This window comes from Tympanuchus pallidicinctus, unplaced genomic scaffold, assembly GCF_026119805.1.
Source record: "Tympanuchus pallidicinctus isolate F22 unplaced genomic scaffold, pur_lepc_1.0 scaffold8, whole genome shotgun sequence".
NCBI lineage: Eukaryota > Metazoa > Chordata > Aves > Galliformes > Phasianidae > Tympanuchus > Tympanuchus pallidicinctus.
The window spans coordinates 5,732,773-5,758,798 of NW_026294802.1; the positions used below are offsets into that span (position 1 = coordinate 5,732,773).

At 39.1% G+C, this 26,026-nt stretch overlaps 1 protein-coding gene across 1 annotated transcript in view; it reads right to left on the reverse strand.

Moving 5' to 3' along the window:
• Nucleotides 1-3,479: 3,479 nt before the first annotated feature.
• Nucleotides 3,480-26,026, reverse strand: part of PKP2 (plakophilin 2) — a 41,822-nt gene continuing 19,275 nt past the window's right edge. The window contains 8 exon segments of the mRNA XM_052669400.1: nt 3,480-4,361; nt 6,742-6,829; nt 7,802-7,991; nt 10,192-10,345; nt 10,935-11,108; nt 12,610-12,771; nt 14,484-14,601; nt 21,942-22,119. Of these exon segments, the coding sequence (XP_052525360.1) occupies nt 4,293-4,361; nt 6,742-6,829; nt 7,802-7,991; nt 10,192-10,345; nt 10,935-11,108; nt 12,610-12,771; nt 14,484-14,601; nt 21,942-22,119 (1,133 nt within the window). The 3' untranslated portion in view covers nt 3,480-4,292.

Here is a 26,026-nt window from a genome sequence, read left to right on the forward strand (position 1 = left end):
CTTGATTTATACCTACAGCACCAGACTCTTGGGTGTCTTGACTCATGCTGGGAACCTGTTCATTGATCTCACTGGCTGGATCCTGGTCATCTGCATCTCAAAAGGAAGCTGAACCAGATGGCTGCTCAGGGTGCTGCCAGGCTCACTTTCTCCCACCTCATGTCTCTTGTTGAGGTGATCTTTTCTTTACAGCACCCTGAAAACCTCTAGGAGTAAAGCACTCCCTTTGGGGCTGCCAGTGGTGGAGTAGGAACTCTTGGTTCCTCCTCTCTGAGCTATGCGCTTCACAGGCAAAACAAACAGTAATGGATTTCTGAGGGTCACACACAATGCACTTGAATCTCACGAAAGATGGAGGGAGGCCTGAAATCATATTTAAGTTGTAGACACTCCCAGATGTCTGGCTACATTTGAGGTCATAGCGGTTTACTTCTGAGCCCCAGGAAGCAAGGGCAGCCTGGAGCCTACTGAGGACAACACCTTTCAAGGTTTTGTTGTGGGCAGTTCCACCCATAGCCCTACATCTGAGTACAGCTTGCAGATCAAAAAATAGAGGCGTAAGAGAGAACCTCATGCAATTTCAGAAGAATTTATGGTCAGCACAACCTAATGAACAGCACTATATTTGACAGCTGGTTCTGATGTCCCTATTCCCTTGCACAGACACAGTGCTGCCTGCATTGTGAGCAGAAGCACATGCTTGTTCAGAAGGCCCTGAGACCTTGTGGGGATTTGCAGTATCAGCTGTTTACTATGGATGATAAGGATGTTTAAAGCATCTCTTTTTCATGTATGTGGATATTTAAACTGGTCTGGAGGAGAGGGAAATTAGTAAAAATAATAGAATGCAAAGAGAGGAACGTAAGTTTAGGGTGAATAGGTTTTTTTTTTTAGCAAATGTTAAGTTCCTAAATGTGAATTGTTTACAGTTGCCATCACTCAGACATGCAGCTGAAGAAAGGGTATAACCCAACTCTGACTTCTGATCCTGAGCTGATGATACCTCTGCTTGTGAATGATAAAATATATTTAGCTCAGAATTTGTGAGTTAAGATAAAATGGATTTATTTGCTTATCATAAGAAAATCTGCTAAAATATCTGAAGTATGATTGCAGAGAATGGCACACCTCTGGTCTACATATAGATCTAAACTTTATGCTCATGATTATACATGAATGTGATTCTTCGAGTCCTTGATGCACTGTGATGCTGAGTACAAACTTGCCTTTTCTGCATGTCTGATTTCTGGCATGACTTCCAGATGTTTTGCTTATAGCAGGCCTTAAGGTTGATATCTTACCCATGAACTGCATCTGGGGTTGAACTGCATCAAGGATGTCAACAGAGATCTTAATTAGCAGCAGTAACAGTAAAAAAGAATGGAAGGACAGCTGCTGGAGTTGAAACTTCCATAGCTTTTGTGTGATTTCTCATGGTGTCTGCTCATTTACTTATCTCAAGAACCCTTCCAAAGAGAGCTATAGAGTGATAATGTTGGGTGTTTTGGTCCTGAATGCTAAAGACAGGAAAATTTAAGGCCAGCTTAAGCCCAAACAAGCAAACTGGAAGCCTGAGTTACAATTCCTCAGCTTTAAGAGCCCGGGATTCTTTTATCATGGCTCATAATGGTGCCAGTTTATCTTATCTGCATGGCCCAGAAGGGAGAGTTAGCTTTCCTAATATGTGGCATGTGCTTGCACAAAAGAAAAAACATAAAAACCAGCAAGTAATATAATGCTATGTTCATGCACAGTGTACTACAGTATTTTACATTGACCAGTTCTACTTGGCCAGTGAGGGAGAAGGCCCTGATATTTAGAAATTATGACATCAGAAAAAAGGTAAGAGGATGCTGCATTCCAGCAATTTGTTTCACTAGTAACAATGAAGACCAACGACAGATATTTCTGTTAGTGTACACTTTATTATTTCCCTTACATTCATTGCCTTCTCTGGCATCCTGCTGAAATGTTTTTGATTGTCTACAAGCAGGAGATCAATTGTCATAAGGTGTGTCACTGTTCCTCATCCCTGTTCACAGCTTTCAGCTGCTGCCAGGCCTCACATTCCTCTTTGTGACTTCTGAATGCTGCTGTGATTTTAAAGAGACACTATCAACAGAAACAGTCCCAGAAGTTTGTAATTACCCTCGTTCTTAATTACCTCCCACTAAAAGTTAGTCTAAGCAGAACTTCTGCAAATGCACAGCATTGTTGTTTTATTATTGTGTGACTTTCACAGAATAAAACCAGTTCTTGATTATTTCTAGAAGTCTCCTCCCTGATTTTCAGACTGCAGTTCTTCATTTCAGTGCCACTCTGTCTTCATGTTTGCTCTTTGTGTATCAGTTTTCACTACCGCTACTTTTGGGGCAGTGAAAGTAGATTTATCCAGTCTTCCAGGTGTTTATTCATTCATGGTACATGCAGCATTACTTGGGTTAACAAGTTGAAAGAAAAAGTTAGACTTTAATTGCCCATTTTCTGTCATATTTAAAAAACTTATAAAAACATTGTCCCCCACATGATGTGCTGTAAGTTCCCTTCCTCTGTGTTGTTTTTGGACTTTTGGAGTATTTTGGAAATGATCTCTTAAAAGACAATAGTATTTTTAAAACCTCCTACAGGAACGCATTTGATTTGAGTTACTCAAAGCAAACGTGAAGGACCAACAGACCTGTGAAAATGACCTCTGCTGGAAAAACAGGGTTGGTTGTTTAACTTCCAGGCTGTTTTGTTCTAAATGCATGTGTGTGACTTCCTGGCAACTCTGCAAGAACTGTGTGCATCTCCAAGCATAATTTAGCTCCAATATCCAGAAATATATTTGGACACAATGCAACGTCACAGTCTGCTGGTTCTAAGTTTCTGGTAGGGATTAAACCTTTGAGCAGAAGTGTTGAAATGAGTGGACCTCTCCTCTGTGAGGTCTTAAAGGATTGCACATCCCTTTCTGGGTTGGAACAGCTGCAAAAGCTCCTGCGCCAGCAGTTTGTGGTGGGGGACACCACACAGGCTCCATTCTTGCAGGAGGGCTTGCGAATGCATATGCCAGTTGTGGGTGCCATCAACATAGCTTAGCTCCTCTGGTTTGTAGAATAATGGCAGATCATGTCAACTCGGAATCCAAACCACACGGCTGTATGTATTTATGTGTTTATTTCCAATTGGTTTATCTGGACAATCTAAATGCTGGTTTGTTGAGATGAATATTGTATAGAAAAGAGTTTTAATGCTTCCTTTTCATCTCCTACGATCATATCATAGGAACAGTCTTCATGTGCTTAGGAATTTGTCTCTTGTTACCTATTCCCACATGTGCAGACATAATCCTTCTGTTATCACACTGCAGGTATTTGCTGTAGGGAGGATGATGATTTTAACAAGGAGAGTATGAAGCAGGATCAGATGCATTCCTTAAGCAGCAGTGTTCCTAATTTCATGTATTTTTCTCTTCAAAAATAAAGACAAGACTCCACTCCTTTTACAACATTTAATCAACAGGATTGTTTTGAAAATGTGATTTTCTTGAAATAATCACTGAATCACCAGCAATTAGCAAAGAGTGACGGATCAGCCCAGAGTGTCTGACATACCGTATCTAGATAAAACCCTTTTTGGACACAGTTATCAATTCCAACAGCCATATAAAGGAGCATGATGAGAGCCAGGCATAACCAGATCTATGTAAAATCAATTTTATTGCTGTTGCTAATGAGATCTCGAAAGAAAGAGGCTTAAGAACCAGTGAGCACATGAATACAAGTAATATAAAAATACTCATTTTAACTCCCTTAGTGCTTTTATAATGCAGGTAGTGAAACAGCTTCTTGTGCATACTCACAGGGTCTGGAGATTCTTGTTTAGCATATGTGAAAAAACAAAAGGGTGAAAAATTACTATGTCCTGAGCAGTGCAATTGATGCTTACCCTCTGTTGAAAACAACCTGTATAAAACATTCTGAAAAGTATTTGCTGCCAATCAGCATTTTAAACCTCTGTGTATAAATGTCTTCTAGACTAAAGGCAGTCTTCTGAAACTCCAAGTAGTGGTAAACCTAGATGAAATGTCACCTCAAATGTCCCGAGGAATCCATTTTTGGTTATTCATATACTGATCTATGGTGACAACAATGTGGTGAAAATTAAAAACACAGGACAGCTATCACAAGTCATTCAAGTCTACAAATCAGCCTCTTTTTTCCAAGATACTTCTCGATTCACAGGAATACCAGCCGCATGAGAACAGTTACACTAATCAATAGATGTCTTCTGTGATGTTATGATCTGATTCAATCTCTAAGTGAGTTATAGGCTTTTGTGGTCCGGGTATTGACAAAATCTGTCTTCTTAAAATCAGCCTTTGGAATAAAAGAAAGAATAATTCATTATCTTCGGTGTCGACACTGCAAGGGTTCACCTGCCTAAAAGATAGGTCTTGAGCCATAGCAAGGGTCGAGGTAGAGTCTTCTGCAGTCACCAGAGACTGAAGAGATATCTCCCAAGAGTAACTCAGTTCAGTCTAAGAATTCTACAGATTCCTTGTGAGAGGAGTGGAGGGGCAAACACTGATCTCTTCTTTCTGGTGACAGTGGCAGGAGCTGAGGGAATGGCATGGAGCTGTGTCAGGGGAGGGTCAGATTGGGGATTAGGAAAAGGTTCTGCACCAGAGGTCAGTGGGCATGGAACAGGCTGCCAGAATTCAGGAAGCATTTGGACAACACTATCAGACATAGGGTTTGGATTTTCGGTGGTCCTTGTGGAGGCAGGAGTTATACTCAGTGATCTTTTTAAGTCTCCTACAATCTGGAATAGCCCTATGATAGTATGAATCACTGCCAGGAGTTTCTTAACTCTTTCTGCTGCCTATTCCTCTGGCTCCAGCTCTACAGACTCATAACTCTTAGATGACTAATGTCAGTTGAGATTAACCCTATACAAATGAAGAGTATAGGACAATGCCATAATGCCTCATAATTGTATCAATCTCACTTGATCAAGTAATTTCTGTTGCTTATTAGATTGACTTTTCAAAAACATCTAGACATTAGGTGGCTTGCAGCTTTCAGTGCTACACTTGGTATCTCTTTGGGTACTGATTTACAGGGAAACAGCAAGTAATCAGCATTTTATAAAAATAAGATTGGACAAATATATCTTTTATCTACATCCAGAATAACAAAGGCTTCAGAAAATTCCTGCCATCATGAATTACTGCATGATTCAAGCACCCTTATTCTTGAATACAGTCTTCTTGTTTGTAAGGCAACATACTGCTGAGTATGATGAAAGACTGTAAAGAGATAATAAGCGAAGTAATTTTCTTGATCAAATTTCAAACAAAAAATCTACAGTTCTTACTGTTGTGCTTTTTTTCTTATTCTTTTTTTTGAATCCAGGAGACTCCAGTTTCATTGTTCCTCTGTTAAGAAGCGAACTGGCTAACATACATATGCTAAAAGCAAGAGCCTGAAAATAGCATAGTTTTAGGTTATTGGGAATTCTAGGTGACAGATACCCTGTGCTGCAGGTAAATAAGGAATGAAAACAGTTTGAAATACAGGCTGGAGACAAGTTGAAGTCAACCCAGCTGTGCTTGGAAAAAGGAGGTACAGAGCCTCAAAAGGAAAGAAACAAGCTGTTCTGTTGGTTTTGGCTGACTCACGCTGGTCATGTTTTGTTTGATTTTGACTATGACAGTATATGTTTGCCACACCTTCCCCTGGCTGTACCTTTCTGTTTGAATGTAACTGACACGTGGGCTTACAGACGGCACAGAGAACAAGGAGAATAAGACTGGGTTTAAAATAAGAAGCTGTTCTGCCCTTCCTTTGCTTTTTCTGGCAACTTATGCCCTCTGTGTCAGACTGGTTTGGTCAGTGGTGGGTATGTATCTACTAAGCATCATTTCTCACTATCTGACTGCTCTAGCAACACTATTGATAAAGTTTGCTAGTGCATACAAAACCAGAAAGGGAGAGAATACAAACACTGGTAAGCAAATTGAAGAGCATTCATTGCTTGTGCAGCACTATCACAGAATCATAGAATGGTTTGGGTTGGAAGAGATCTTAAAGATCATCCAACTCCCAACCCCTGCCATAGGCAAGGGATACCTACTGTTAGATCAGGTTACCCAGGGCCCCATCCAACCTGGCCTTGAACACCTCCAGGGATGAGCGTGTTCTCTGGCAACACATTCCAGTGCCTCACCACCCTCTGAGTGAAGAACTTCTCCCTAATATCTAATCTAAATATATCCTCTTTTAATTTAAAAGTATTATCCCTTGTACAATTACTACTCTTCCCAACAGCGTCTCTTCCAGATTCCCTGTAGGCTCCCTTTAGGTACTGGAAGGCTGCAATGCGATCTCTTCTCAAGCTGAACAACCCCTACTCTCTCAGCACATATTCATAGGAGAGGTTCTCCAAGACTCTCATCATCCTTGTTGTTCATTTCTGGGCCTGATTCAATGGGTCCACGTCCCTTGTAGGCTGAGGGCCCCAGAACTGAATGCAGTATTGCAGGTGGGGTCCCTTCAAAGCAGAGTAGAAAGGGAGAAATATCTCCCCTGACCTGCTGGCCCTGCTACACACAAGTGAGAGAAGTGCCAAATTCAATCACCCCTTGAAATCTTATCAGGAAACACTACAGAAGTGCTAAGGGCCACAGGGAACAAATGAGAGGGATCTACAACTGAAATGACAAATTAAATGTCTTTGCTATAAGACAGGTCTTACCTTTTTGTAAGCATTGTGGAGATCAGTATGTGACCACAAGAAGTAGAGGAGGACTGAAGCAGCCTTACTAGCTTTGCTGAACATGTTACTGAAATTTTGTAAAAAGAATGATAAAATACAGTTAAATTCCCACTTCTTAAACACAGTGTATGTAGAGACTTAAGATATTATAACCTCATAGATTTTTCTGTCTCTGTCCTTCCAAATGATGCTTTCTTGTTCTTTAGGTATTCTAGCAATCTCACGCTGTCCTGATTACTAAAGATAATGAAACATACATTTCCATTTCATTTATTCATCAAAATTAGAGAGAAATTAAGTACTCTATAGACTTAAACTTGCAGCACATGTCATAGTATCCAAATTCAGTTGAGAAATTGCACCTCAGAATAATTCTGAATGATCTTCCCAGCAGTTAAAATGTCTCATTAGTTACACAAAATTAGGCCTCCTTTACTGAGATGAATTTCTTCTTTCTTTATGTAAAAAGAGAAGAAGGCAAACAGAATAATTACTCCTATTCATAAATCATTATTCTATTTTGATTAAATGTTGGTTGCATGTGATTAAATATTAAAGAATTATTAAAGAAAATTCAGGTCTTATACCTGTAATGAAACTCTATACATAATTTTTACATACAGCTCTATCTTTTCTACAAAATGTACTCCTGTGCTAAAGTTTAAAAGTTATCCGAGCTGTGTTACAAAGGACAGGAAATAAACAAACTGTTTTGGGGACAGATACAATCTGATAGCCTGGCACTATATATATGAGAATATAGATAACGTGCCTTCATCTTTGGAGATGGTATTTAAAGAACTGGAACACAGCACATTCCTTTGTGGATGGAACAGATTTTACAAGATATTTTTCTTTGTTTTCTAATATATGTAATTCTGTTCATACTGCCATCACTTTCAATCTATCCTGTACCTTAAGATGCAGTATTTTTCTCCCAAGTGGAAAAGGTTGCATTTTCTTTCTTTCTTTCTTTTTTTTTTTTTTTTTTCCTGAAGGAAAGGAGGGAGGAGAGGGGAAGGCTTCTCAACCATCTTACCTGTCGTTCATGCTGATGGCAATGATCTTTGGCAGGCCACCAGAATTTAGGAGAAGCCGTGCATTGTGAGAACTGCTCTGTGTCAAATTGTATAAGGTGTAGCAGATTGAAGCTGTGGTTTCACAAGCAATATCAGACCCTGGGACGTAGTCGGGAAGTATCGAGACCAAATCTGGCAAAACTTCTCTAGCTAGAAGTTGGAAGACAGAAAACTCCGTTACTTACTGTCTGTTAGTAACATTACTACATTACTACTTACCTAGGACTCCTATGAGACATTAGTCCTCCCATTACTATCTATCACAGTGCTGTGTGCTCCCCGAAAAGAGTAATGATTTCATAGCTGCATTATATTCCCCCAGTTAGGTAACTGCATCCACATGAAATTGTACAGTGTATGTTTTGCTTCTTATGCACAATACATTAATACTTAGTGTACTGCAATGAAGTCCTTAGGTGTGTGAAAGCAGGAGGCTACCACCTCCTGAGGAAATGTGCGTGTCTGTAGGTAAACATGGATTTAGTAGTACATCACAAACTGAGAAAGGCATTGATTTTAATGTTGCATTTGACAATTGTAGGCTATAGGAGGATGCACACATTGAACCTAAGTTATTTATATTTAAGAAGAATGTCATACTTGGAGGTCTCCTCCTACTCAAAGAACACTTCACTATTTTGACCACACTGTAGATGACTCTACCAGCCATATATATTGTGTATGTTGTATGCATATTGTGAGGACTGGGACAATGTGGAGGACTATGCCATATGGAGTGGTCCATGTTCAGAGTTGATGGAAAAGACTACAGCAGTCAGCAACAGGCTGCAGGCAGCTGCTTCTGATGTAAGAAGCAGCACTGGGAATTAGCTGCAAGCATTTGGGGAAGGAATTATTCAGTGTGAGGCCATACTGGCCCTCTACACTCAGCATGCCTCTTGTACTGAGAATGTTTTCCTCACTCTGACTTCTGTTCTTTCCACTAGGTTGTGACAAAGTTAGTTTACAGTGAGATTAAATTACATACATTTAAGATAAAGAGTTCTTTAAAACTGAATAAGCCACCTGCTATGATAAATATCAGACAAAGCAATTATGTCCAACATGATAGTCCTTTTTTTTTTCTGTTGGTAAATCAAGTAAGGAGGTTTTCAGGAAGTCTGAAAATCATTTTATTTCCAGATATGTTTTATATGAAACTTATCTCAATTTGAAATCAAACATTAATTTTGCTTGCTGAAAAGAATCGCTTTTATCTAGGAAAATTATGTCCTTCCTTTCCTTTGGCCAAAATGATTGGAGAGTTTGACTTGAATCCACACATCAGTCAAAAAGAACTCCTTTTCACTGAGGAAAGGTTCATCTGAAATTCCCCCCATTTTCATTACTGTGGGTAAAGCAATAAACAACAGTGAAGTTTAAGCACCTTTCTCCAGAGCTTCATGCTATTCTGCCTTTTCCACGTTCTTTCATAGATTGTTTTTCCCTAAGAAAAACCTGACCTCTTCCTCTCAGGCTAATTCCTATGTTTCTGGAGGATTCAACACTTGTAATTTTTAACACCCTATGCATTATCCTCTTGAAATCAGTCTAACAACATATTGTTATATTTTCATTAATAAGGAACGCTCTCTAAGGATTAATCAGTGACCAGAAGACTGTTCTGCAGAATTCTGGATGCTAATTCATTCCATAAATCAGCTCTATGCCTGTCGTTTCCTCTTCTCTCTTCAGCAGGAATACAGAAAAGGGCAATGAATGATGTGAATTCACTTTATCCTATCAGTAGGAAGAATATTCAAATATAAATTAAGTAAAATGAAAATACTTGGAACAGAAATGGCTTCTGATGTGAAAATAATTATAACATTTTATAAATAATACCCTCCAGAAATAATTGGTTGTTTTCTCTGTAGAATCTTCTAACTTCTCAAAAAAGTTATGCAGAGAAACTGTGGAAGCAGTAGCTTGCAAAGTTTTATGTCTACAAGAAGAAAGAAGAATGTCTACAAGAAGATCTTTGCTAGAATGACCTGAGATGTTCTATTACATAGTTGTGGCAGCACAGAACTCTGCATTTTCTTACCTTTACCCTATTTAAAGTGGAAGAAAACCTTTGTTCAAATCTATGCATATTTTACTACTTTGAATGTAACATCACTGGAAGTATCTGATGAGGAATACACAGTGTTGAAAAACCTTGAGGTTAGAGTCATTTTTAGACAAAACCTTTATTTTCAATCCCATACAATAAATCAATCAACCTAAATTACTGATAAAATTCACGTACCAGTTTTTTTGTAATTTTTTTTTTTTTTTAAAGAAGGAAAGGTTGAAGTAAGGAAAGCCGAGAAAGAAAGCCCAGGAGATAACAGTAGTCTTTGCTCACCTATGTCATTTTGCAGGGAGGTGTTGCGAGACAAGTTCCTGAGCAGCGAGACTGCTGTCTTCTTTACTGCTGGGTGGCTTACATGCAGCATAGTTCGAATACTTGGAAGGCCATTTGCCTTCCGAACAACAGTCTGGGCCACTGAAAACGGCATCTGTTATAAAAGCATTTGGCAAGAATGTGTTGTTACCATGAATATATAGCCTCAGACACAACAGCAGTAGGCTCTTTGCATTTAAGGCAGTTTAGATCTGGAGCTAGGTAGGAGGTGAAACAGAAGAGGAAGGTGATATAAAAGAAATTCAAGCCTACTATTTCCCACATGCTGTTTGGGCAGTTCCTCATTCAGAACATAATATAGGTCATCAATTTCTAAACCATGAAAGGGATGTGTAACAGTGCCAGAGAATTCCTCTCTCCATGGGACTGATTTTGTTCCACAAATCCACTTTTTTTCCCCACTCTTTTAGCATCAACTTATCCTCACTGTGCAACGAATTAGCAAATTCCAGATGTGGACACAAAGTAAAAAGAAGTGATCCTCCTATCTGCCAAGCAGGAAATATCTGCGGTGCTGGTTATGACATTCTCCTCAAAGTTCTTTGATTTCATTGATTGTGTCTGGAAGCCAGTGATTTGCCTGTAGTTATCAGCTCCATGCTGTGAGCATGTTGCAACTGCAGCCCTAAATTCTATGCATTTACATCAAGAACTATTTAAGAAAAAGAAAAAAGCTGACTTACTGGTCCAGTACCAGCTGTGAGGTTTTGAAGAGCTCCCAGGGATGCTTCCTGGGTATAGTTTCTGGTACTCTTTGCTATCAAGGAGAGATATATTCTAATCAGTGTGGAATGCCAGAGTGATTCCACACCTCTGGGATTGCTCTTTTCCTCGGGTAGCGGGGTGTCCTGCTGCTTCTAAACATGTGAACAGATCAGCTGTTACAATCAGTAATGACATAATGCATCACAGTCTAAACAAGCAATTTTGTAACTCTATGACAGATGATTCTGCATAGCTCACTACAGAGAATTTTCATGAGAATGAAAGTGAATGTTATTTTAAGACAGACATTTATTGTTTTATTATCGCTGATATTTTAATAATCAAATTAAATAAATTAAAAGCTGATTCAAGTTCTTTTTCTAAGATAAATATTTATTTCCTTGTTTTCATTACCATTTTTGTTAGCTAGATCAAGGACTGCATTTGAAAGTAAAGAACACTTTCATTTTTACTATCATATGTTAGGATTTTGGTTAAAAAGTACTTGTACATAGTATCCCAAGATCTATTATCAATCACGAGTTGAAGCATGGCAATTGGAAGGTTATGATGGAACAAGAATTTTTACCAATCGGCTCATGTGTGAGAACATTTCTTATCTTTGATGATTCGGGGAATGAATCTGAAGTAATCTGATGTGGAGAAATAGGGATGTATTCTCTAGGAGAGATGATCCTGGTATTTGATAACACATAGCCAAGAGCACTCACATTCACAGCACTACAGTCTTCTTATCATAGGAATATGGATCTGTTTGATGACTGATTAAAGTATGTTTAATTTGCAATAATTACATTTTTCCTAACATTCATAGTCTAAGAACAGGTCTGATTTTATTGCATGAATTGAAATTATGCTACTGATGACTACAAGATCCATGTTCACACTCCTTTCAGTTTTAAGCTCCTCAGCAAGTATCAAGTTGTGAACAGTAATGGCAACCTGTAAAATTCCAGTATTTAACTGTACTGACCATTCAATCTGAAAATGGGAGATAGGTGAAGGGGAAGATGCCTTCCATCTTTAGCTATTGACATTGGGGGCTGAGCTGAAGGAGAAATAGTATGCTAAAGCTGCACTCTGGATGGAACAGGAGAAAGAACAGACTCCAGGAAAAATCATGGATGGGGGAGAAGCACAAATCCTTTTATTTCCCTTTCCCCATCCCTGGTACCTGTTTTTCTCTTTAGCAATTCCATTTGCCAGAATATTTGGATCTGAACCACACAGCATCAAAATAAGAAGTCTGAAAGCCAGCAAGCCACAGAGGAGGCAAATCCCCGTGTGCTAATTCCATTTGTGAAACTGCCACAATATCCAGTCATCGGTAGGACACTTGCACAATTGCTGAACGTGGTGCAGACACCAGTTAGGTCCATCAGGTAATGAAGCTGAGAGGCACTATTTCTCAACTAATGAAACTGAATTGTTTTGTCATTTGTTCCATCAGACATCTAATAAGATAATGGATGTCAGAAAAGGCTATGGATAACTTCACATTTTGAGGGTGAGTGTCACATTACCAGATGCGTCACCAACAGAGAAGCAACCTAATTAGATCACAGCCTTATATTCTCCAGAAGTTGCTACAACTGATTAAGAAAATGAGATGTAACAAAGCATGTGCTTTACCTCTTTCACTTTTCTGCTCCGTGTTCCAAAACAGCCTGGTGTTCTATCATTGGTAGAAATATTTCTTCTTTGTACATAGATGCTCTGGGCATAGTTTTCAGGAAGTTCTACCTCTAGTTGGTAGGAAAGATTGTGAAGAATGCACACACAGTTTTCTGTGGCCTAAAATAACAAAAGAATAGAGAATTTGGAAGCAATGGCATGTGTTGAAGGGACATGTATAGACAAGGAACTTCATTTTTGGATCTTAAACAATTAACTGCAGAGTTTATAATGGTTTAAAGAAGAGCCAGTTTTCATGCCACAAGCCTGCTTTTACACTGAGAAATTAAACATGTCCTGAGATGTTCCTAAGCACTCAGGCCAACTGGCACACAAGGCTTGCATTCAGAGCATGGTCCATATCTGTTGGAAATGATCCTGGGACATTATAATTCCTGAATGTACCTGGGATTTGTTTGGGCACGTGCTGTTTGGTACAGACCAGAAGCGTGCCAAGGAATGCACAGAAGCTTAAGAGCAGTGATGAACACATATACACCTAGTCAGTGTCAGCAAAAGGAAAGCTTTGTATCTTTCCAAAGGATACAGCACATTTTTTGTGTCTGTGGTAGAATGCCATTGAAAAAAAAAAGAAAAAAATTAGATGTGCCTTTCTGGAGGTGGCTTGGGGCAGTCTGGTCTAGTGGTTGGTGACCCTGTGCATGGCTTAGTGGTTGAAACTAGGCGATCTTTGAGGTCCTTTTCAACACAGGCCATTCTATGATTCTATGATTCTATGATTCTACGGTTCTACGATTCTACGATTCTGTGATACTAAGCATGACTGAGGTCAGGTTGACAATTTCTGAATGATGAGTTCAGCGGCAAATAGTTTCATTACCAGTTCTTCACTTTTTGAAAGTAAAAAAGGGGATGAATGGTTTTAGGACAAAATGCAGCAGGGAGCTCTTGACACAAGTGTTGTGTGCTGGATTCTCCCTGGAGCTACTGGCTCTGAATGCAAGGAGGTGGAGAAGATCAAGTAACTAATCCCAGGAAAGAGCTACAAATACACAGTAATTACCACTACACAGCACAAGTTATAGCAGGCACATCAGAAGTGCCTCACAAGCTATGGTTAACCTCGTAAGTGGCTGCTGGTCTTCTCACCTAACTTCACCCAGCTAAAAGACAAACATCTAGTCTAAGCAATGTTCATCTGCAGTCAGCACTGGGACGAAGAGAAGGAGAAAACCTGTCTTTTGGAATTGTCCACATCCTTGCAGTTACTGGCATAGGCTGAATGCTTAATGTACAAAAAAATGTAGGAAAATTAATTCTATTCTAAGTGATGTAAACTTCTAATTACTTTGCCAGGCAGATTTAGGTTCCGCATTTCTTAAGAGACATATAGCATTTCCTATTTAGGAAAGTACTCAGATATTGATTCTTTAAAACTTGCTGGATGTTGTGTTGAGGGACATGGTTTAGTGGGAGCTATTGGTAATAGGCAAACGGTTGGACTGGATGATCTTTTAGGTCTTTTCCAACCTTGGTGATTCTATGATTCTATGATTCTATGATTCTAGCTAGCTAGCTCCCTTAGACAAGCAAAAAAAGTAATATCTGAACCTTTAAAAGCTTCTAGTTCTCTGTGGTGAGAGATCCTTAAGACTGTTTTCCTAAAGCCAAGGTATGTTGTTATTTTAGACAGCAGGATAAAAAACACTTTCAAAAGCTTCTTTTTGAACGTTCACATTTGGTAGCAGTTCTAAAAGCATTGGAAATAAGTATAAATTTGGCAGCTACATCACAACTCTTTCTGAACACTGGTTTTAAAACAAAAACTTGCTCTCAGTGATTTCCCATAGGAAAAGTGTCTTGAAGAATACCTTGTCATTAGGCTCGTGGTCTGCAATAGCTCCTTGAATATAATACACAAGAGAATCAATCAGACCGTCACACTCTCTCATCTTTTTCCTTCCTTCTGGGCCAGCAGAGCTCATGTTTCTGTGAGGAAGAAATACACTGGTAAGAAGAAATTTACTTGAAGATATTTTCTAGTGCCTCTCTGACAAACTTTTCCAGATAAACCTTAAAATAGCGAAGTTAAGGATGACTGCTTCTTTTCCGTGGGGCTGTACAATAATATGAGACTGTTAAATAAAACTTCAATTTTAGTGCATTCCCAGACAATAATAAATAACAAATTAAAACAAGCTGTTGTGTTTAGATGGATAAGGCATGCCTCCATTCCAGTCTTCATCTCGATGTAATCTCTAAACAAACAAACTGAACGTTTTCTTCCCCCAAATATTCCACTTTAAGCTGTGTTTTTAATATCTGTGACATTGGCTATGTCAAACTACCAGACGAAAAGTACTTGTGAAAACTTCCTTTCAAAAAAAGTCTTCTTTTAACATTTACCTAAACCAAGTCAATCTTGATCACCCACCAACAGACATAAGTTCTAAGAGTTTTAGCAACATCTACACACAAACTATAACATTTCTGGAAAACAGGGAACAGCTGTTTCTTTATTGCCTACGTTCATTTTTGTGCTTGTAAACTAACCGCAGAGTAAACCCAACTTTCTCAACTTGAAGATGATTGATTTCAGCCACGGGACCAAATTCGCCAGACACCCCATGGGCTGCTAGAAGGAAGGGAAAGAAAGCTGAGCCTGCAGATTGAGCTCAAGGCGAGCAGACAAGTAATGCAGCGCAAGGTGTCCAGTGACTGTAGTCACTGCCAGCTGAGCAGTGTGAGAATACTGAATCTTCTACTGCCAGTGGGGAGCTCTTAGAGTCACAGAATGGTTTGGGCTGTAAGGGATCAGCTGCCCAAGGCCACATTCAGACTGGCCTTGAACACCTTCACGGATGGGGCAGCCTGTGGCAGGGCCTCATCACCCTCTGGGTAAGGAATTTCTTCCTAACATCTAACCCCTCTTTTAGTTTAAAACCACTCCCCCTTGTCCTATCACTGTCAGTCCACGTATGAAGTCATTCTCTGATCTTGTTTATAAGCTCCCTTTAACGTACTGGAAGATCTCAGTGAGATCTCCCCAGAAGTTTCCCCAGGCTGAACGAATTCCCCTCTTCATAGGAAAGGCGCTTCTCTTTTCTGCTTTCCTTCATTTCTCAGAGGGTCCACATAGTGGCTGAGCACCCTTCCTCAGTTTGCTCTTTTGCAATTCTGTCTCACATTCTCATGAGGACAGTAGACCTGTTACTACTGATATTTGTTTTCTGTTACCTGCAGAAGAAAACATGTAGAAAGGGTGGGAAAGAGCATGTCTTCTGAAGAGTTCTATCCAATCTTTCTAATTCTCTGTCAAATGTTTTCTCATGCACATGTGGAGATACTTGGGTTCTCCTAGCAGTGAATAGTTTCCCCACACAGCTAAAAACACAGTCTCAGTGCAGTGCCTCTGCTACCCATGTGCCTCCTGTTGCTCCTGCAGTGTTCAGCAGAGGAGATGTGAAGGGACAAAGAAGAAACATACTGCACTCTGCTGCTTCTGAGAGCATTCTTCTGGCTGCTGGCACCTAGGAAGACAAAGCTGAAGCCACTAGAAACTGCTCAGTCCAAGAGAGGGAAATGCCAGATGCTCTCTGCTGATGCTTTCTGCTGTTCTACAATGGCTCAGGCACTGCTGCATATGCTGTCTGCCTCCTCCAGACTCAAAAGAAGACACTAAATGTTCTACTTTCTGCTCACATTTCTGTGCTTTGTGGTAACCTGAGTGCAACTTGAAAATGAATTATGAAAGCCATTTGAAAACCCTTGAAAAGCTAAGGACATGCTTCCTGCTTGAAGTTTGGCTCAAAATAAGCTACTGATTATCAGGGAAGTAACAACACTTCATTTTGAGGTATAATTATTTTTATAACTGAATGGCCTCTGAATTATGGAATGCTGGAGTTATAAATCTCGACCTCATTATTCTGGCCTCCTGCTGCTCCATTGGCCGAAAGGCTGACTACAGTATCACATTCCTGCTTTGTTTGAAATAACATTAAATCCAGCTCAGTGTTAGTATCCACCACAAAGAAGGTCATGTTCTTTAAATAATTTCAGGGAGTTTACTTTACCCTCTTATTTACCCACTGGAAAACACAACAGTTTAAAATGTTATTGGTGACAGAGCCTGAAAGGCACAGCTTTAAACTTTCCCGTGGCTTATGATAATAAAATACACGTGATATTTTCTACACAGTGCCAATGCAGTTTTATCCCCTCCTCCTGGGAAGCACATATTTAGTTTAAATATTAACGCATTGTAATTACAGCTTTACTTTAGGTCACACTGTTAATAAGGTTCCTATTTATGAGTTCATTCATGCTCTTGTGGAATTATATATCACAGAATTAATATTCAGATTCCTCAATATGGCAACACTTTGGAATTCAATTTTACCTACATAAGTCACATTTGAGTCATGTCGTCCTTTCAACAGTTTATGGCTATGCTGACAGACATGTACGTGCTACAGCTCTTCTAGTGCATAGCACAAATAGTTTCTGAGGTGCACAGACTAAAAATACCATTAAAAGATAAGTGTGGAATTTCCCCCACTGAAGACCTTCAGCTGATATGGCACTTCATCTTGTCACAGCACAAAAATCACTGAACTTTAGACAACTATCATCATTCTGAATGGTTGTGCAAGGAAAAACCATCACTCGTACTTGCCATCTAGCATGACTATGGGTTGGCAAACAGCTTTATAGCTCAGGAAGCAGAACATGAAGTTGAGGCACTGCCCTGTTCTGCAAAGGAAATGAATCACTGAACTGCTTTCCTTGAGTTGCTGACACTCAACTGTTTATCCAGACAGAGACACCGCTATGTGTGTCTGCATGGCCGTGCTGTGCTCCTCTTCCCTCTTTCCCCTTATTACCACAATGTGAACTGGGAAGAGCACCTACTTTCCAGATTGTCCAATTACAGTTGCAACCACTTTGAATGGGGTCAGATTTTATTTTCAGGATTGGGTAGCATCATATAGGAGTAAATTCATATTAAAAAAAAAATCATTTTGAAACAATGGCAATATTTTCCTTAGAAAAGTTCAAAATTGACTTAATCTTGCCTTCCCAAGATTTGAGTCTCCTGACAAATGTAGCACCTTCCTCTGAGCTCAGGAGTTTAACTCTCTCCCTGTGGAGCTCCTGGAGGCCTTGAAATATCCACCACTTGAGCGAATGGGCAATTGCCATTTCGGGCTGGGCTGGCTCAGAACTGCAGCTCTTGGCAATCTCATGCTGAGATCCCAGGGCTACCTACGAATCTTAAAGTTTGCTATGCAAGTTTGTTTTCCCTGAGCTTCATCAGAGTATACTGAAACAAATACATCTGTGGAAAAAAAGAATTGGAGTCAAGATCAGACATATTGTTGTAGAAAACCTCTTGTGCTACACAATTCCTAACACCTCTGCCTCGCATCAGTACTGAATAGTTAGGAACGTGCAACATGAGAGAGAGAGCTGCTGCTTGTAGGAATGCTCTCCTTTGAGTGACTGAGAACTTAAGTTTTGATATAATTTAGCCATTAAGCATCTCTGACTTCTGACATGCTTAAATATGCCAATCCTGGTGACATGCCCGAACTGTACTGCATACTAAAGTGCATGCATGTAAGTATCTGCAGTCCTCATTCATCTCACACCATGCACGGTGTAACCGTATCTGACTGACACAGCCATCTTCCCATGTTTCAGTGTCTTTTATGGAGGATCAGCTAGTACCCTACTGGGAAATATTTTATGATCCAGGTGAGGTAAGTATAAAGAATTTTAACATAGTAAAATCAAACATGATTTTCACAGAAACAGAATGACAGCACGTTCAATTACGTTGCAAATTGAACCAAATGAAAGGGATTTTCCCTTTAAGCCAGCACTACTGGCAGACATCAGAAGAGGCTTTTGCATTGCTGTGAGTGATCCACACTACTGATAAGAAGGTGTCTTTTGTTCCTGGGACTCATTCTGCCAAAACTGGTAATTTGAATTTAATTCAATTATGTGACAACAATCTCCTGAACTGCTTCGTGATGTTCCTGAATTACTTCAGGAAATTGTATTCCCTTCATGCCTTACACAATTTAAAATTGCAACAAGGAAGGAAAGGAATCTATAGATTTACACAGTAATGCTAGGCACCAGGCTGCAAGCTGCTTTCTGGAAATAACAAAATTCCTTCCAGGACCTGGGGGAGCAGACAGACTAATGAATAGACACAAGATAAGAATGGATAGAAATAAACCTAAAGGAGTGGCAATGCTGTGCAAAAGGCTTTGCTTCAAAGGCTTGTTATCATTAGTCCTTTGTTTTATAACTTCAGTTAGAACCTTCCATTACTAGCTTGAGCTGCCATTACAATTTCAACCAATAGTAAGAGCTTTGGCCTTAGTTATCTCTGATTAAATAAAACGAGATGGTTATGCAGCCTCCTCGTCTAAAGTACAGTGATAGCACTTCCTCAGTCTACAGCTTTCCAGTCTCTGTGAGTCACTGTCAAAGGTAAAATAGAGCTTGGACAGACCACAGAACAACAGTGATGAAAAATGAAGCGTTGTATCTATTTTACTTCCTGAGGAACCATGAGCAATGGTTAGCTGACTTTTCTGAAAATGGCTGTCTGAGAAGTTTTGAAGAATTAAGGTACACAGGGCCACAGAAAAGTCCAGTTACAGAGCAGTTTTAAAGGAGGACTCCAATGAAACTCAGCAATTGTAATCATTAGCTCCAACTTTGAAGAACTTTGAAGAAGTGCAACCTGTAAAGCTGTAAAGTTCAATCCTTTAAGACTACACCGAGGATAATGTTCCCATCAGCTTCAGCAGATCACGTTCTGTCCCTGAATAACGGAAATATCTTGCACTGCAAAACTTCTGGAACAGGTATTTCAAGGAAAAAACATGACAAGATCACTATCAGTATTCAAAGTATAATAGAAAGCCTTCTACTAAGCCTTCCTTTTAATTCACAGGAAAAGCCATCCCAAACATTTGTATAATAATATTCAAAACCATATATCCTGCACACTCTTGGCATCTTGCACTTTCAGACTTGGAGGAAGCATATGGAAGAGGAGGCTAAATATCTCCACTTAGCCAATCCATTCCTATTGAAACAGGAGACAGTACTGTTATGCAAAAAAACAGCAAGAGTTATCTTGTCTATGAAAAATTTTACTTAATTGGCTTTTGTCAGATATCCAGCGAAGTCTTTCAATTTGCTTTACTCCACCTGCTCAGGGCACAGTGATTTTTATCATATTTCAGGACTGAATAAAACCATCATTTATTCTGTCAGTGCTAAATTTTGTGTTGTACGCAGCTTCATTTTGAATCTCTAAAGTTTTGTGACCTACAGTTTATGTGAAACTGTCAGAAGCAAAGCTTTAGGACAAAAAGCAGATCTAGAGAATGGGATTAACAAATCCATCCAGCTCCTTATCAGCAAGTGAATGTACAGACCCATGCAGCTGAAGTTTGGGATTCCACAGTATGTCTTGCAGTTACTGGTTAGTAGAATGAGGAATGTTCTGGTTGTTCACTCATTCCGATTCCAGCATCTGCAATATTATCTGCTAGATGTAGATTCCCTTTCTGTCCTGAAATGCTATTAAAGAGAGTTTTAATTTACAGGTTGGTAAGTATGTGGCACCCTGTCAGATGACAGTGATAGAGTTGGACTGTGGCTGACTGTCAGGCAACTTTTTGAAAAGAAATTCTGGCATTCTTCTCTACCTAAGCACTATACTATGCATGATGTACGCACTCCAAAGTTCTATTTTTACTCTGCAATAGAAGCTGCAGGCTATAAACTTTATCAACGTGCACAACAAATGTTAGCATTACAAAAGGGAAGACTAATTACAGATTTATACTCTGGAACATTAATCTACTCTTTAAGCACCTTTATTATAATCATAATTCCCTCTGTGCACAGTTGTTTTTTTGTTTGTTTTTTTATTAATATGCTGTTCTTATGGATTTTGTGCAAATATATTATTTTGAAATAGTACATAAGTAAAGAATACTTCTGGTGGTATTCTGGGAATAAAGAGAAGCAAATTATTCCATACAAAAATCCTAGATTTCTGGTCTGTGCAAATATAAGCCTCATTAAAATCTATTCGCTGCTGACAATCCTACAGATCAACTTTACCTGTGAATTTTCAAGGTTTTACTCTCCTCTCAGTTACAATTCACAGTGTTTGATCATTTAAAAATGACAAGGACTGGAACATGGACACAATACTTTTTTAAATAGCCAATGTATCTTTGGGCAAAGGTCAGTTTGAGAGACTTTCATTAAGGCTATAGAACCATTTGCAGCTTTAGAACAGCCCTACTCACTTTCTTTACAGAGTTAGGTATATTCAGAATCTACTTTTCTTTGATTTAAAATAACCCAGCTACTGTTACTCATTATTTGTCATATACCAAGTGGTGTCAAATTGCTACAAGAACCTCAGAAAGAGTAATACCACATAAAAACTAAGAATAATTCTGTGACCCTATATGCTAGTTTGTTCAGAAGAGATGGCTCTGGAGTCCAAAGCAGGAGCAGGTATAAAGTGGCATATCCAACCAGACTAGTTTATGTACAAAACAGCTTGAGCAAATTCATATGAAAAAAAAATGATCTACTTCATTTCACAGACAACACCACTAGCCAGAGTGATTTTATTATGGGTAGTTAATGTTTCTCTGTATTTGTTTTTGAGCTATTAAAGAAAGATAAAAGTTAATTTTACTTTACTAAAGGAGTTTAACTTAGTCCATGCCTTGTCACTTGTACCATTACTCGTTACTTTTTTCAAACTTTGTTCTTTCATGTAAACAAAAGACATATTTCTGATACAATAATTGCTTTTATTTGAAGTGCAATGACTTTGAACTCACAAGAGATACAAAGGGCCACACTTTAATAGGTTGTTATTTTTAAAGGTGTATCCCGTTTTAAAGACATGACTTTTATACTTCTGTCATTTAGGGGTGGGTCTACCTTAGTAGTCTTTTGTACTATGCTTCTCTGTTCTAATCACTACCGTGTTCATGAGGCTGACTGCAGTAGTAGATGCACAAATGTAATTCTATTTGTCAACCCCATGGCTGCAGCCTGGCCTTGATAGATCTGAACTTGTGCAAAAAGTTGGATGTGGATAATTTTGATTCAAAAATGACTTTTTTCCTAATTTAGTTATTTACCAACCTGTATGCAAACTCTTCTCTTGGTGCCATCTCAGTTCAGAGTAAGCAAGAAAACGCATGTGTGCAGGCCTGTTTTAACATCACTTTATTTTAGGTACTTTTGAACTGAGTGCTCACCTCAGGCATCCTGTGGCATTGTAGAAGATATCAGGGTCAGGTAAAACACTTGACTTGGGGTAATCTCGATCTGGCCAGCCAGAGCAAGGGATGAGAACAGCTTCTGTCAGGATATGTAGGGCTTCTTTAACCAACAGGTGCTTCAGCTGGTCATTGGAAGACAAATTCCACAACAAACCTGCAATATCCAAAATAAAATCAGAGTGGCAAAGGATTCCCCCACAGTTTGAAAGACCTAATCTCAAAGTTCTTGAAGTTAATCAGTAAAAGAGCTCATCTGGCTCTTGACATCCTCAAGAGGAGCAGAAGGACTTGATCAGAGTTCACCAGCCACCATGACACAACACTGCACAACACCCTCCCAGATGTGATTGCACACTGCTCAGTCTTCAGAGTCTCCAGTGAGAATGTGGAAGCATTTTTATTTCCTCCCATGAGATAAGTATAATGGCATTCAGTCATATGTGGACTAAATTAATGTGCTCTTCCTTTAGCCTGAGCTGCTGCAATTAGCCATAGTAAGTACGTCTAAGAAGCTCTACAGTGTCAAAAAAAGAATCTCAACTACACTGTGGAGTCTAAAGTGCTTAAATTTAGCATTGCTGAAGTGTGAAATGGGTGCCTATAGATTCATGTCTTCTCTCTGGAGATATGGAAAAAACAGGAAAAAATTAATTAATGTACAAGGAATTTGATTTCCTATGTCCTTCCATTGAGCAGGTAAGTGACAGAGCTTTTGGACATACTGTCACATACTTTCATGACTAGAAAGTGCAGCATAAGCTTTACTTCACACTGAAAAGATAAATAATTAAAAAAGATAAAGCTCTGAAGGTTCACTATTGCATCACTTATTAATTTTGACCATGTCCCGCAGCTGTATGAGGTTCACAAAGAGAGCAGTTCCTAACATAAAGCTCCCCTCACGGAGGATGCAGATAGTGTCTGACACAGGAAAACATGTAGGTACATTCACAGCAATGTACTGCAACTCTGGGAGTGAACTTTTCCTGAGTGACAGGACTTTGATCCAAGAGAAAGTGGCACTGAAAAGGGATGTACTCATGTCTGTATTAGAGGCAGAGCTCTGTTTAGTCTAATGTCTGACTGAAAAGAACAGCTTTCCACTGCTCTGCACATCACTGCCAATTTGCAGCTATCTTAATCACCAAAGTAACACAAATGAAACTTATAAGAACCTCCAATGCCTATGATCATTTACATATAGGAATATACATATAAATTTACATATAGGAATCCATCCCTATTAGATGCCTGGCAGACTGGCTGCACTTTCAAGTACCATCAAAATGCTGGATAATAAACTTAAAAGAGGAGTAAATGTGAGGTACAAACAGTGAGTTTATACGCCTTTGGGAATCTACTGGAAGATGGGAAATGCCCATTACCATGTTTCTCGAATGCTTGATAGCAAAATTCCTCATAGAAGGGAAAAATTAAGCTTGATCACTGGTTGGCTGTTACTGTCCACATATTTGTCACTAAAACAAACAGTTAAATAACAATGCACACTTTGTTTACTTACAATGTACAAACACTGAAACAAATAACCAATATTGTAAAATCGATTAGCTCTGCTTCTCTTCTATTCCAACAGATGAAAAATCTTTTTAAAGTAGTTTTCCCCTAGACATGTATTTCTGCTTTTCGCTTACAAAGGCATTCATTGTTTCCCCCACTTGCCGCTCTAAGTTTCACATACCTCCTCCTCCAAACACTGGCAGGGTATTAGTGAACGTTCCTTTCATCAGCTCACAACAAAAAATGTTTCTTTTGTCTCTCCTTACACTTTGAATTTAATTACAGCTATTGTGAGCAATAGTAAAATCAAAACAAAACCCAGCCAGAAGCAGCCATTCCTTCTTCTGGGATCAGCTCTCTAACCTCTGAATTAGGGGATAAAAAGAAGAATGTACTTTCCTGAGGGATAAGTAAGGCTTACAGGAAATCAGACATGCAGTCCAAAGGGCATTGGTGAGGGAAGCATGTTAAGACAGAACAGCACAAATGTGTAGGCACAAGGACAGAATATCATATTAGAAGAAACAAGTGCATTCTGAATTATAGATGGATACCTAGAATAGAAGTCAGAATTGTCAGAACAGAATCTGAATATTGCTTACATTGTAAATTTTCTGACAAATCCTGCCTTTGCCCGCAGGCACTGTCTCACTGAGGTCAGGAGGATTCTCTCAGTGGCATTCTGGTTTTGAACAAATTTGTTCACTTCTAAAAATATCTTTAAAAGTGGGCTCTTTTCTTGCAGCCATCTGCTGTAATGTATTTATAGTGGCATATTTTTCCTTTGGATGGTTATTTGGGAAAATGGGTGGGGTACACTTTGAAATTCATTTTTCTTTTTATGACAGATCTGTTTGTGCAGTAATCTTCCCTGCAGAAAGAATTTTTTTTCAATTCTTAGACTTGCACTGCATGATAACAAGATCAAGAGGTTAGGTACTCCCTAGAGGCTCATCTGGCTTACCTTCAAAAGTTGATCTTTTTTTGTTCATGCCTCAACCATTTTCCTTTCTGATCCTCAGTGTGCTCACTAAATTCTAAAAAGTGGCATTCCTCTCTTGGCTCCTGCTCTGTCTCAAAGTGACATCTCTCACTGCTCAGGAGTAACCTCATTCCTTTTGTAAAAGATATGCAAGAAGTTTGTATATCAAACAAAGGACAAAGCCTGTAGCTCCTTTACTTTAGTTGCATCAATGACTTTAAGAAACTAGCAAACCCAGTCAACTCAATCTTGTGGAAGATTTGTTCTCCCTAAGAATAAAGTACAGAAATTGCATGGAGAAACATGCAAATTTCTTTTCTGCACATAGGCATTAGGTAAACTAGTCCATGGCAGTGTTCAGACTGTCAGAAGCACAGCACTTCGATGGTTATACTAGTTTGGTGCTTTTTGTGCATTCTCCTGGGATGCACAGACTATGGCAAGACACAGCACTTGCTATCATCAGCATTTACCTCCATGTATTTTCATTCAAAAGGCTTTCAGTCTTTTCACAGCACAAAACAAGGCATGCTACATGATTGTGCTCAGGCTGTTTACTTCAGCCTAAGAGTTTGCTTGCACCAGCATTTCTGATGTTCACATGGGAGCATACACAGTGAAGAGAAGCTGCAGGTTCATACATACGATGGAGCCAACACAAAGGAGTCAGATTTTTGATCTTGAGATCTTCTCTTTATAGTGAAAAAGAGAGCAGGAGGAAAAGCCAGGCCAGAAGAAAACACAGGTCTTTAAAATATTCTTTGAGGTATACTGAATATGATATAGCTTACTATTGGGCAGAGGTACACTGGTATCAACTCTGTTGCTACTAATTAGCCACTGACCTTAAAGATAAGCTTCTAAGGCTGAAGTATAAGATCATATTGCTTATTTTTTAAAGGCCAGCCTTCCTACACAGTAGTGGAAACAAAAAGCTTTCATCTTCTGAGCTTAGACATTATTAATACTTTTTATTAATGAGTATCGCATGCTTTCTATCCTTGGACAGGAATCTCTCACGAGACTTTAGCATGTTATTATCACATACCAAGATCATTTTACTGATCCAACTGGGGAAGACATTCAGCTAGTTATCATACCATATTTTTGGAAGTCTTTAATTTATAGGCAACTAATAGGTATGATGTGGAAAGACAGGTAGTGAATCTCTAAGACGCTACATCAATATTTTCCTTGAAGCATATTGTTATCATACTGTTGTGCAATTGCATGCATAGCTAGGATATTCTTCTAATCTCAACAGAAGACAAAGGCAATAAAAAGGCAACAAAATTTGCAGGTGAGTTACCAACTATCCAAGGAAACTGCTGTTCAGTGGGGTTTACCCACTCAGAGGTTTGCACTGGCTTGGAAAAGCCTTCTGACAGCCCTTAGAGGATTGTAATTCCAGTGTTTCTTAAATATCACTGTACATGCCAAGAGCATCTGGAAGCATATGCACTTCAGTAAGCATATGATTAACAATGATTGCCTACATGCTGTCTGCAGCCTGCTCTTTGCCTGTCTTCAAGAGGTGGGAAAGAAATGTGGCTGGAAGCAA